Raw genomic sequence first — 14,450 nt, 5'->3', positions numbered from 1 at the left:
CAGCAGGAGGGGAGCGAGTTGATGCCAGGACTTGGTGCAATACATGACCTCGGGGCATCAGCGGAGAAAGGATTAACGTTTCAGCGGACAGAGGATTAAGTCCAGTTTGTGGATATAAACTAGAGCAAACGTGGAGTCGACAGGACTTGCTACGTGAAGCGCTGACCGAACGGGAGTGTCGGATGAACGAGAAGGACCAGCGAAAAGAGTTAACCTGATCCATTATATTATGCGGTATCATTTTGGTAATTGGAATGAAATAAATACAGTTAATAAACCAGACATTTTGTAAACCTGTGTGCGGTCATTGGAGTCCTGTGAGTCATACACAAAATTCTTCCACAAATGCCACCAAACACGGTGATGTAATGCCAATTGACACGGTGATGCAAGTCCACCAGACATGGTCCAAGATCCCACCAGTGAGCGTCCGCTCCGAGTCTGGGAGTTTCGGTGGTTCAAACACTGGACGAGTAATGCGAAAGACCATTAAAATGGTACGCGCTGCTTCTTTGCTTGACACTCAGAATTTAAATGTATAGAGCATGGATAAACAATGCTGGGAAGGCAATGGCAAACCATCCAGTATAACCCTTGCCAAGAAACTTCTTCAGCAGCATTAAACGTGTGCTGTACTTTCTGTTAAGAGTATGGTTGGCCTACTCGTTTTAGTATTAAATATCCCACGTTGTCTTTTGAAAAGAATAGAACATTATGTATTGGCATCCCAAACAAATTCCACATTTTTGCCGGAATGTGAAGGGGACACCGCATCAGCGGCACAGTCATCCCTTTATCATGGTACAACCAGCGTGGTATGTTACCAATCAGATCCTGGTACAACATGCATTCACTAATGATGCTTGGCTCGCCAGGAAATAAAGATCAGTCTTGAGTTAAAACACTAATCAAACTCACCTCCTTTTCGTGCAGGCATTTTACGCAAAAAAAAGGGTCAACCTCACACTAATTGCAACAGAAGCAAACTCAACTGATTTGTGTATCCTCAATATGTCCTGAATGAGGAAAAAAAGTGTTAAGGAATTGCATGGGTGGAAAGTTTTGAAAAATGCATAAATATGATCCTACCCAAAAAACGATTTTTAGCCCTTTCTGCTAGATTTTTTAGCCCTTTCTTTAGCATTTTAGCATTTTAGCCCTTTCTGCTATGCTGTATTTTTTTCCTTGAAGCAAAAAACATCTATATAATAATAGCGTCCGCTGATTGGACAGTCGAAGGCGACAGCAAGCCGTCCGCTGATTGGACAGTCGAAGGCGACAGCAAGCCGTCCACTGAGTGGACAATCCTGAGCATGCATTTGTGCCGGTGTCATCGATCGCGGTGTACGATATACTAACCTCATCAGGTGGGTTTTCCATAATTTCCTCCAGCTATAATAGTTAGCTAGCTATTTATTACATTATGTTACATTGTACATATTCTGCTAACTAGTTTAAACACGCCGCGCACGCCACAACTACAGTGCTCTTTTCTGAGTTATGAACCCTCTAACATCCTCTGCACATCCCTGACTAGGATCCAGTTCCAAACATGCACGTTTTCAACCGTGCGTGCATATTTTTCAACGTGCATATTTTTTTTCCACTTTCAGGAAATGGAGGCATATGAACAGTGTGTCATTTGCAAGCAGTCTGTGGACGGAGGAGGGTCGTCAGTATCAACACTTGGAGAGAAGGGAAGTTCATCTATCAACCAGGCCAGTAAAAAAGGGGAGACAATATTCATGCTGTACCTGGTGATAAGATACACAAAGACTGTCGCTGGACATACATTAATCCACAACAGATAGCCAAGGACACCAGGCAACAAGAGTCAGAAACAAGTACAAGCAGTGAGAGTCCTACACTAAGATCGACTACAGGGAGGTTCTCTTACAGTACTGATTGCCTGTTTTGTGGCACACCAGCTCAGTTTGGATAAAAGAGAAAGAAGCCAAGTGAAGTCAGTCTTTTCCAAGTCAGGACAATTGAATTCAAGGACACGCTTTTGGCAACATGTCGTGCACGAGGTGATGACTGGTCAGAGACTGTGAAGGCACGGATTCTGCATGTGCATGACCTACATGCAGCAGATGCAGTCTACCACCAGACTTGCAGTGTGAATTTTCGCACATACAAGCAGATACCAGTAGCGTATCAGACAAACACAGAAGACTCCAAGAGGAGGAAGGCTGGTCGGCCTGTCGTTGATGAGAGGACAGCAGCATTCTTGGAGGTTGTGAAGTATATAGAAGAAAATGATGACGAGCAGATCACCATAAATGATCTAATTGACCTCATGCAGCAGAAGCTTGCACACAGTGAACATGAACCATACGGTTACACCCATATGAAGAGGAGTCTGCAAAAACACTTCGGTGAGAAGATAATATACACCGAGATCAATGGGAAACCAAACGTGGTTACCATCAGGACAACAGCCAGGGTGGTGCTGCAAGACTACTATGAGACACAGCAGAAACAAACAAACACAGAAGATCAAGAGAAGATCAAGCTTGTGCAGGCAGCTGCAAAGCTCATCAAACAAGATATCAAAGACATCGGATTATCCTATGAGTCTTACCCAGCTCTTGATGACACAGAATCGCAAGAGGCTGGCATCAGATTTCTTCCAGATACTCTTCGCGTGCTCCTGGAAGAACTATTTGCCGGGACCAAAACTCAAGCCAAAGTGGCGGCAATTGGACAAGCAATGATGCAGGCAACTAGACCAAGAGTCATGTTAGCACCACTTCAGTTTGGGGTGGGCGTGCAACTATATCACCACTTTGCATCGCGGTTCCTCATTGATACTCTTCATCACCTTGGGTTTTGTTGCGCATACCAGGAGGTGCACCAGTTTGAACGAAATGCAGCCAAATTCCATGGAACAAACATTCCTGACCTATCGACAGAGTTTGTCCAATATGTAGCTGACAATGTCGACCATAACATCCGCACGCTTGATGGCCTTGGTACATTCCATGGTATAGGAATGATTGCAGCCATAACCCCTGGAATTAGTTCAAGGCAGCCAATCCCCAGGATCAAGGCTACTTCCTTGGATGTGGCAATGATTGGAAGGGTACAAGTACGGTACCACAAAGACGAAAGGCACAATTTGACGGCACTGACCTACCAGAAGCTTGTCAACCTTCAGGTCCAGAACAGCTGTGAAAATCTTGATGTCCTGTGGAAAGCATCCGTCCTCTTTGGGTCTCCCAGACCTGCATGGTCAGGAATGATGCAGTTCGTGCATTATGGTGACCACCCTGGCAAAGCAACTGTTATGCTTCTGCCGATGATCGATCTGAATCCCAGTGATAGCACATGCATATTCTCGACCCTGACATTTGTTAGTGAGCATGCACGATGCCACAATGTCACCCCAATAATCACGTTTGATCAGCCACTCTGGTGGAAGGCTCTCATGATTATCAACTCTGAGCCAATGGAAAGTGATCTGAGACGAATAGTCTTGCGTTTGGGTGGCTTCCATGCAGAAATGAGCTTCCTCGGTTGCATCGGACACTTGATGGCCTCATCTGGGCTACAAGAACTGCTGGAGTTGATCTATGCCCCAAATGCAGTAATCCACATGATGTGTGGCAAAGCTGTTGCGCGAGCAGTTCGTGCACACTCAATTGTTGATGCAGCCCTCAATGCACTGATGCTATCAAACGTGTTCGATTTCCATCTACCACAGCAATCTGGAACTCCAGACAACAGTAAGGATGGAGAGTCAGAGTCAGCCGAAGCAGCTGCAGCTGCAAGGCCACCGGATCATCAGATAACAGATGGAAGCAGAGATGCGGACCTGGAGGGAGTTTATAAGATCTATGAGAAGCTGATAAATGGGGCTATATCTGCTGAAGAAGTTTGTCAGTCTGAAGTTCTAGTGAGAATCAAAGACCGCCTTCAAAAGCACATCGAGTCCACCAAGAAGTCCTCTAGAACTTCAGCTCTCTGGGTTCAGTACATGGACATGCTGGACATCCTACGAAAATACATCAGTGCAGAACGCACTGGAAACTGGGCCTTACATCTGCAGGCTATCCAGGACATGCTACCCTATCTGGCAGCATCAGGACACAATCTTTACACCAAATCTGCCAGGGTGTACCTTCAGCAGATGCACAACCTCAAGACTGAACACCCAGAAGTCCAACAACGTTTCGAGGAAGGGTTCCACGTGATTCGGCGAAGCGATCACCTATGGGCAGGTCTCTCACCTGACCTGGTCATTGAGCAGGTTCTGATGAGAAGTTTAAAAACCAGTGGTGGGCTCACACGAGGGCGAGGGATGACGGAGCAACAGCGTCTGTTGTGGCTGCTATCGATGCCCGCCTGTGCAGAAGTAAACCAGGCAATGGAGGGACTCACGGGGGTCAACTACAACACTGGAGAGCAGAACAAAGACATGACCAAAGCAAGGCAATCCCGTGACTGGAAGGACACACTGACAGTTCTCAGTTATCTACAGGAGCACAATCCATTCAGCAATGACCCTAGTTTCCGGAATATTGCCACTGGGGAGAATGCCCTTTCCACCGTCAACGTTGATACAGCACAGTCCGTTGGCACTGCGATACTGAAGTCCATGGATGGACTAACACCTGCTGAGTTCACCTTCAAGAGGAAGGATCAAGCTGTCACTCTCGGCATGAAGTCTTCTGTAAGGATCGATGGAGATCAAATTCAAGTTGATCCACAGCTTCTCTTCCAGAGACTGGTCATAGTGGCACAGAACAGTGATGAACTCGAGTCAGCCCTCAAATATGAGCTATGTAGCTATCCCCCAGCCCTATTTGATTCCTCTCTACTGCTTCGAGAAGCAAAGAAGCCAGCCCTCGCCGACGCCATCTGGGGTCTTATCGGGCCTCATGTTCCAGCAGATAATGTAGTTGATGGCTGCCAGTATGTCTTGGATGGTGGAGCACTTCTTCAACGCATCCCATGGTCCCATGGATCTACTTATAAAGACATATGCCACCAGTATACGGAGTATGTAACGAAGAAGTATGGCAAGGCTGTAGTGGTGTTTGATGGGTATGAAAGTAACAACACAAAGGACATGACACACCACAGACGGTCAAAAGGGAAGATTGGTGCCACTGTGACATTTACAGCCGACATGATTGTCACAATGCAGAAGGAACAGTTCCTGGCCAACAGGCAGAACAAGCAGCAATTTCTTTCCATGTTAAGTGAAGAACTGCAGAAGGCAAACTGTGAGACATACCATGCCTCAGGAGATGCTGACCTGCTGATTGTGCAGAAAGCTGTGCAGTGTGCTACCACCAACAATACTGTGCTAATGGGGGATGATACAGACCTCTTAGTCCTTCTCTGCTACCATGCAAGCCTGGACTCCCATGACCTGTTCTTTTGTTCTGAGTCAAGGAAGACAACAAAGAAGCCTCGCATTTGGAACATCAAGGCTACAAAACAACTACTTGGCCCAGACATATGTAAGCACATCTTGTTCTTACATGCAGTTCTTGGATGTGACACTACATCTCGCCTCCACGGGATCGGGAAGAGAGCTTCCCTCAAGAAATTCAAAGAAAGCGACATATTCCGAGAGCAAGCCGAGGTGTTCTATGCACATTCAGCCTCTACAGATGATGTGGCAGAAGCAGGAGAGAAAGCGATGGTGATTCTCTACAATGGAACATCAACTGACACCCTGGACTCCCTCCGATATCATTGGTTCTGCGAGAAGGTGGCATCTGGCTCTACTTACGTTCAGCCACAGGTCTTACCACCAACATCAGGAGCAGCAAAGTTTCACAGCCTGCGTGTCTACTTGCAAGTACAAGAATGGAAGGGATCTACATCTGGTACTTTTACATTTTACTGTGTGCCCTGATTGCTGCTATGTTTATTCTTGTATTTTAGTATATTAATTTCAGTTAATATATTAAGTTCAATTACTGTGATGTTCTGTGTATCTTGTGTATTATTTTCACTACCTTCTGTATCATTGCTGCTGTGACAAAACCAAATTCCCTGTCTTATCTTACAGATGGACCTCGTCCTACAGAGTGGGGATGGCAGAAGTGTGTCGAGGGGTTTGTGCCAGTTCAGACAACCCTACCCCCTGCTCCTGAAAAGCTTCTGCGGGTCATCAAGTGCAACTGCCAGGCTGACTGCAGCACCCTGAGATGCACATGCAAAAAGAACAATATCGAGTGCACTCCGGCATGTGGAAACTGCAGGGGATCCAGCTGCACTAACTCAATACAGATGCCCTGTGACGACGATGATGACATTGTGTAGTGTTATATGTATTCTGTACACATATTTAATTGGTTCAATCGTTTGATCAACAGTTGATCAGTTATGTGATGATGTGATCACAATAAATTCTCATCACTGATACTCTGTATGTGTTTTTTTTGCTTCAAGGAAAAAATACAGCATAGTCAAATCTAGCAGAAAGGGCTAAAAATCGGTTTTTGGGTAGGATCATATTTATGCATTTTTCAAAACTTTCCACCCATGCAATTACTTAACACTTTTTTTTCCTCATTCAGGACATATTGAAGATACACAAATCAGTTGAGTTTGCTTCTGTTGCAATTAGTGTGAGGTCAAGTCACATTATTACTGGACTATTAGATACTCACACAACTACTCACCCTTCCCAGCTCACAATCTTTTAGCAGCAGTTTCAGCAACTCCCGAGTAAACCAGACGGCAACACGCCTCACACGAGACCACAAGCCCGCCGCTCCTGGCCACAACTCATTCAGTTGGCTCGTTAGATTTTGGAGAGCCGAAGACGCCTGCCGGTAGCCCGGATCCACACCCGGTAATGCCTGGAGCGTAAGTACAAAAATTACACGGGACACGGGTGTCCGGTCGCGAGATCACATTTAAACCAAAGCCAGGTTTTACCTCCTCAGACTGGCCCAAAGAAATTCGAGCATCCAAATCGATAATGTGGTGACAGACGGCAGAAAGGATGACGTCTAGCGGGGGAAAAAGGCAAGAGTTTCGTGGGTGTCCCGACGTGTGATGGGCCGGATCTAGCTCTCCAGGTGTGAGGCTGGAAGAGGTAAGGCCCTGGAGGATGCGTGCAGTACGTGAAAGGGACACAACATATAAATTTGATGGACATCCATTTTCCTTCTCTCTCCCATTTTGTTCTCTTTGATTATGCTCTTCGTTTGTTTTTGTAGCTTCCTCAGCACAGAGTAATAAAATTCCTGAGGACAAATAGTAGAGGGAATGAGGGACAAGAACAAAAAATCTGCTCAAGCCGTTATCATGGATCTCCACCCAAAAGGACATTGGCATCAATCAATTTGGATACAAGTACAAACAGTAAGAAGATTGAATAAAATAATCATCTAAATGTTCTTCACATGAAAGTTATCTACTGAGTTATTGCCCTGCCAGCAAATTATTAGGCCATTTTACATCATAACGACCAATCATATTTGCTGCTCGTAGACCCTGCACAGGCCCTTGTTTCTCAAGACAGTCCGTCCGTCACGCTATTTCCTTCTAAATGATTGGGCAGAAATCACCAAACTTGGTAGTTATGATGAAGGTGAAAAAGCAGTGTCATTTTTGAACCCGCCCTCCGGGTCGATCATTCCCGTCTGAAGTTGGTAGACCCCGAAATGCCCCCAGGCAGTGTTCTAGGCCCGACTTGGTGGAAAGGTTTGGTTATCAAACTGATGACCCAACCTGCACTCCAAGTTTCAACCAAATCTGTCCACATTGTTTTGAGATATCATGCTAACTATTATTTTGGGGCTACTCTCTCAATGGTGAAAAAACACTTAATAAAATTACAGTATCTTGATCTTAACCAAAATCTAATCAATTCGTCCTTATCACACACCCAACCTGCACACCAAGTTTCGTCTGAATCCGTCTATAGTTTTTTGATAGATCCTGCTCAAAGACAAACAAACAAGGGTAATTGCATACCAAGAAAGTAAAACGTACCTGTAACAAAAATACGAATGGGTGAAAGAGCACAGTGACTGTGGAATAAGAATTACCTCTTTGTCTGAGCCTCACGATGGCCACAGCAGCAGCGACCCTGAGTCTCTGCTCCAGCCATCCTGAGGGTTAAAAGAGCAGTGCTCATCCTCTTGTGTAATGACATTATATAATTAACTATTAAAGCTAAAGGAGAGAAAAATAACTTCATCTGCTGTACAATTATTCACACTCAAACTGGTAAAGATTATAACACACAAACTGATTTAAAAAATATTATAAAATGTGTCTTGCTCTTCGTCTACCCCAATTGCTTCATCGGATCAAGTGCTTGTGAAGGTCAACATCTGTCTGGCCATTCTCAGAGAACAGCCTCAGTGCCAGTGAGTGTAGCAGTTCACTCAGTCTGCAAGAAGCCATATTATCTTGAGGACAGGACTCCGATATCTACGGCCCCTGATATTAATTCAGCTTGGGAATTCTTCCACAGAAACCTGCGCTCTCATATGCACTGCACAGATTCCTCCCATCTCGTCTTCAGTTATCTTACCCATCCTTCCGCCCTTGGTACTCTGAATCCTGTGGTGAGGCAGTGGCTTAAAAACAACTTGCCATCTTTTCCTGGAAGGTAAATCTGACTGAAGGCAAACTCAGATCATTCCACAAAGCCAGCGAGAGGTGTGTCCACTCACAGGAGAGCCAGAAAACATCATCTGTCCAACCTAAGAATGAAATTTAAAACTTGCTTCTCTCTTCTAAAACCTGATAGCGTCATCGGTGGAGGTTATGTTTTCACCACTGTCTGTTTCTTTGTCTGTTTGTGAACAAGACATCTCAAAAGGTTGTGGACTGATTCGGACGAAATTATGTGGAGAGGTTGTGTATGTTACACGGGCGAAATGTTTAGATTTTGTTGAAGATCCGAATCTGGAACCAGATATGAGAATTTTTAATTACCTCCGCCACCAAAGGTGGATGGAGGTTATGTTTTCACCCCTGTCTGTTTGTCTGTGACAAAATATCTCAAAAAAAAGCTGTGCACGGATTTGGACGACAGTTGGCAGAGACTTTTGTGTACGTGACAGATTTTGGTGAAGATCCGGCTTCGGATCCGGCTACTAGAATTTTTTAAGCGATTCTTCACCATTGGGAGACAGGGCCAAAAACGATACATGGCAGGATATCTCAAAAAGTTGTTGACGGATTTGGACGAAGCTTGGTGGAGAGGTTGGGTGTCTGACAAGGACGATTCGATTTTGGTGAAGATCTGAAGAAGGATTCGGATATGAGAATTATTTAATTTTTAAGTGATTCTTCACCATTGAGTGATACGGCCAACCAGGAGGAGGAATGTATGCTCTCGACTGAGTGCCATTCTAGTTTTTTTCAAAGTGATTATTCACCATTGAGTGATGGGGCCAAAAACGACATATAGCATGACATTTCAAAAAGTTATGGATGACTTATGACAAACCTTGTGGATGAGTTGGGTAAGTGACAAGAACAAGCCGATCAGAATTTGGTTCTGGTCCGGATTCAGATCTGGCCTATCAGTGGGATACAAAACACAAACTCTTCAGCCTGGCGGAGGTATGCACGCTCTCTTCCGGTGCTGTTCGAGCTAATCAAGTCAGGTTCTTCACAAATCTCGTGTCCCCAAACCCCTTTCTCTTTTTCTGTACCCATCCTTTCCTGTCGTTACCAACTGCTTCTGGACTTTTGCACCTGAGAGGATGGAGAGGTTTTTGGCAAACCGAGAACAACGGTTACGGCTGGGTCGGGATTCGAACCCAGGCTAGACAGCTAAGGTAAGAGGCAAGTTCGGGATTCGAACCCAGGCTAGACAGCTGAGGTAAGAGGCGAGTTCGGGATTCGAACCCAGGCTAGACAGCTAAGGTAAGAGGCGAGTTCGGCATTCGAACCCAGGCTAGACAGCTAAGGTAAGAGGCAAGTTCGGGATTCGAACCCAGGCTAGACAGCTGAGGTAAGAGGCGAGTTCGGGATTCGAACCCAGGCTAGACAGCTAAGGTAAGAGGCGAGGTCGGGATTCGAACCCAGGCGAGACAGCTAAGGTAAGAGGCGAGTCCGGGATTCGAACCCAGGCTAGACAGCTAAGGTAAGAGGCGAGTTCGGGATTCGAACCCAGGCTAGACAGCTAAGGTAAGAGGGGAGTTCGGGATTCGAACCCAGGCTAGACAGCTAAGGTAAGAGGCGAGTTCGGGATTCGAACCCAGGCTAGACAGCTGAGGTAAGAGGCGAGTTCGGGATTCGAACCCAGGCTAGACAGCTAAGGTAAGAGGCGAGTTCGGGATTCGAACCCAGGCTAGACAGCTAAGGTAAGAGACGAATTCGGGATTCGAACCCAGGCTAGACAGCTGAGCTAAGAGGTGAGGTCGGGATTCGAACCCAGGCTAGACAGCTAAGGTAAGAGGCGAGTTCGGGATTCGAACCCAGGCTAGACAGCTAAGGTAAGAGGCGAGTTCGGGATTCGAACCCAGGCTAGACAGCTGAGCTAAGAGGTGAGGTCGGGATTCGAACCCAGGCTAGACAGCTAAGGTAAGAGGCGAGTTCGGGATTCGAACCCAGGCTAGACAGCTAAGGTAAGAGGCGAGTTCGGGATTCGAACCCAGGCTAGACAGCTAAGGTAAGAGGCAAGTTCGGGATTCGAACCCAGGCTAGACAGCTGAGCTAAGAGGTGAGGTCGGGATTCGAACCCAGGCTAGACAGCTGAGGTAAGAGGTGAGGTCGGGATTCGAACCCAGGCTAGACAGCTGAGGTAAGAGGTGAGGTCGGGATTCGAACCCAGGCTAGACAGCTGAGGTAAGAGGCGAGTGTGTGCACCTCGAAGACCAACCTGTCAGCCTCAAGTTTCGTTCGTCAAATCTTACACATTTAAAGCACCCTTGGAGACAATTACACACATAAATTATAAAACGCATCAAGATACGGAATGGAAAGATTAAAATAAACAAAAGCAACAATTCACGCCAGATGAAGCGGTATTCCAGTGACCCGTCACTGCGAGAGAGACGATTACCCCGTTTTTGGCAGCATGGACACGGCGAGAGTGAAATTTCCTCCATATTGAATCTGTGGGGAAAATCATTCGCTTCAGATTTCACAATTCATTCCCTCCCATGATTTCAATCACTTTTTCGCTTCATTCCTTACAGATTTCATTCCCACCTACAGTATTTCAAATGAGGAGAAAACCTCGCAGACCCCTTCCAATTCATTCCCTCCAGATTTCAGTCACCTTCACATTGTATTCAATCCTTTCTTAATTCCTCCTATTTCATACAATGGAGATAATGATGCGGAGTTCCTTCCAGATTTTATTCCCCACAATAATTTCACCCCTCATATTTCATCTTCTGTGGAGAAAGCCGCGCAGTTCCCTCCCGATAAAATTACATTTGTAACATCTGCAATGCCTATGCCATCCGGAATTTATAACAACAACCGGATTTTTCAGGATATACGTCACTTCCGGGTCGATGGCGGGTTTTGGGAATGTTGTTCTGAAAAAGTCTATTTCAATTGATCTAAATCGGCGTCCTTTTGAAGAACCAATACAACAATCACCTCCAAATTTGATTCCTTCTCATTTCATTCTGCACTATTTAATCGAGAAAGCGACGCAGTTCCTTCTTCATTTCGTTCCCGACATATTTCGTTTCCTCTCAATTGCATTTGCTTTAGATTAAGAGACGCGTCGTTATTAAGATCAGGGTCGGGTGTGTTCAGTTACCAAATGTCTTGTCGAGGGCTTGTCAAGCGGCTTAAGCACTAAAGCAAGCACTCCATTCGAAACCGTTGCTAAGGAACAGCTGGCTTGGCAAGCGTTTGCCCGTTGCTTAGTAACAACATCAACAAACCAGACAAACGGATCGTTCCCAAGAAAAATGAGCCGCGAGCTAATACTCTGACGTGGGGATAGAGAGCAGTCCTGACGTGGAACTCTGACACATGACGTCCATTTCCATGAAGTGACAACAAAATCCTTCACGTGATCTACTCTGGTGGTTTGGACATTCGTTGCGAACGACGCACTGGTGTTACAGAAGACTCAACATCCACTGTAAGTGTTACATTTCCTTACAATCGTTATTGGCTGTACGCTGTACCAGACCAACAGACTCTGTCCTCCTCGTGTCTTGTCAATCAGATTCCCGAGTCCGCATTTGATCAACATGAAATCGAAGTGTTTGGCCTGACTCATTTAGAATATGATATGATGTTGGATCTGTTTGTTTCGAAACAACTCCTGGTATCCATGGTATCCCTTACCCCATATTATTGGCATATTTGACATATCCATTCATGGTCCTCAAATTTCCTTGATGTTTCACCTCGATGTCTCTGCTTGTCCTGATACTTTCCCACCTGCACACATAACCTGGGTTTGATCAAAACAAGATGCAATATTGCATTTCTTTGAAATAACAACTGTGCCTGAGAAACTCCGGTGACTGCATGAGGTGTGGCGTTATATCTTAGCTGGAACTGAGTGACATTGTTGGACAACTCATCATTGTCCGCTGCCATCTTTTACATGGAATATTTAAATGTTTCTACCAAACGTTCTGCTAACCTGTTACTGACTGGATGTACTTGATCCGACGTGGAGTGATCGATCTCCACCAAGGTTTGGCAAGCAATTCCCAAGGATGTAACATAGCAATAGGAGGATTCTTCACATTCATCTGACAAGCATTACACAGATGTACAACACTCTCGATGTCCTTACACAAATTCGGCCACCACAAATAACTATGTGCTAACCCTTCCATGCTCACTCCAGGATGAGCCTCATGTAATTCCTCCAAGAACCGAGCCCGGCCTGGGATGGGAACAATCACCCTATACAATACACTCTCCGTTCATGTCGATGCTTAGTTCTGTTTGTCTTCGGAAAATGGTAACAGCTCCTCGGACAGTGATTTATCTGGCCAACTCGTTTTTAAATAATGACACACCTGACACAACAATGGGGTCTTTTCCAATCCAGTCTCGTATTTGTAGGTATGTGATTGGTTCTGAAGAATTGTCCATCAACTGCCGGACAAACTCAAAATTGGGTACATCTGGGACATCTGGTAACCTTCCCTTGGGTAGGGGAAAACGACTGAAAGCATCACAATTACCAATAGCCTTACCAAGTTTGAACCTCAAAGTATACAAATATGCACTGAGAGTAATACACCAATGAACTAGAACGGCACTCGGTGGAGGGCATACATCCGCCAGGCTGAACAATTTATGTTTTGTATTCCACTGATAGTTCAGATCTGGATCCGGACCCAACCAAAATCTAATCGGCTTGTTCTTGTCACTTACCCAACGCATCAACCAATTTTTGTCACGTCATCCACAACTTTTTGAACTATGCTACATATATCGTTTTTGTGTTTGCTTCCAAATCTTGTGTTCCGGACCGAACCCCGAATCTCAATCTCTCAATCTCTCTCTCTCTCTCTCTCTCTCTCTCTCTCTCTCTCTCTCTCTCTCTCTCTCTCTCTCTCTCTCTCTCCCCACCCTTACCTGTCATACCCAACTGCTCCTGAACGATGTGACCTTTACACCTGAGATAGTGGAGAAGTGTCTGGCAAACCTCAATTATGATTCTGTAACTGTGCCGGATGGCATCGGCTCACGTGCCATAAAAACCTGCTCTGCTGCTTTTGCACATTCTCACTTTACCCTTTCACCCTGTCTTTTGTGCTCGGTCGTCTTGCATCTGTTTGGAAATCCACTAACATCACGACACCACATAAAAAGGTGCAAAAAACTGATCCCCTTAATTACAGAACTATCAGCTTGGTTCCATTCGTCCGCAAGGTCATGGAATCGATCATCACAGTTGATATGAAATCCTTCTTTTTCTCCAACAACCTCATCTCAAATTTAGTTTCAGACCAGGTCACTCCACCTTGGACATGCTGCTTATACTCATGCACCGATGATGGTGGTCCTCAATGTCAGACATGAGGTTAGGGACATCTCTCTGGGCATATGTTGTGATTTTGATAGTCTGGCATCCTGCCTTGCTCTCCAAAACTCGATGCTTATGGCATCAAGGTCAATTCCACACATGGTTTACTGAATTCCTCTACTCTAATGGCCAAAGTGTAGCACTCAACGGAATCCTTTCATCTCCTCTCCCTATCAAGGCGGGAGTGCCTTACGGCAGTGTTCTGGGCCCAGTCCTATGCCTGATCTTCAACAATGATCTCTTTGGAAAATCCTCTTTATCTATAATGCTGATGACTCCACCCTCTGCCATGACATCTCTCATCCTTCAGACAGGCAGGCTACAGCCTCTTCCTTCTATTCAGACCTTGAAAAAAATCACTAGCTGGTCAAACACTTGGAATATCTCTTTCATTCCTGACACATCTGACATTCTCACTATCTCTCTCTCCGAATGGACAGTGTGGCAAACCCTTTATCTACTTTCTTAGCATTCCTCTTGAGGAAGTTCAGTC

At 45.4% G+C, this 14,450-nt stretch overlaps 1 protein-coding gene and 1 long non-coding RNA gene across 2 annotated transcripts in view; one reads left to right on the top strand and one right to left on the bottom strand.

Moving 5' to 3' along the window:
* LOC137415244 (uncharacterized) overlaps positions 1-14,450 on the bottom strand; it is a 63,044-nt gene that overhangs the window by 36,842 nt on the left and 11,752 nt on the right. The window contains exons 3-6 of the mRNA XM_078775312.1: positions 12,942-13,071; positions 8,022-8,084; positions 6,904-7,214; positions 6,645-6,824 (exon numbers count right to left, since the gene is read on the bottom strand). Of these exons, the coding sequence (XP_078631438.1) occupies positions 6,645-6,824; positions 6,904-7,214; positions 8,022-8,084; positions 12,942-13,071 (684 nt within the window). The remainder of the gene's footprint in view (positions 1-6,644; positions 6,825-6,903; positions 7,215-8,021; positions 8,085-12,941; positions 13,072-14,450) is intronic.
* Positions 1,566-6,384, top strand: LOC137415243 (uncharacterized). The gene is made up of 2 exons (XR_010982028.2): positions 1,566-1,718; positions 6,029-6,384. It is a non-coding gene; the product is annotated as an uncharacterized LOC137415243 (long non-coding RNA).

This window comes from Myxine glutinosa, chromosome 4 (assembly GCF_964187855.1).
Source record: "Myxine glutinosa chromosome 4, kmMyxGlut1.1, whole genome shotgun sequence".
Lineage (NCBI taxonomy): Eukaryota > Metazoa > Chordata > Myxini > Myxiniformes > Myxinidae > Myxine > Myxine glutinosa.
This window is presented reverse-complemented; position numbering and strand designations above follow the sequence as displayed.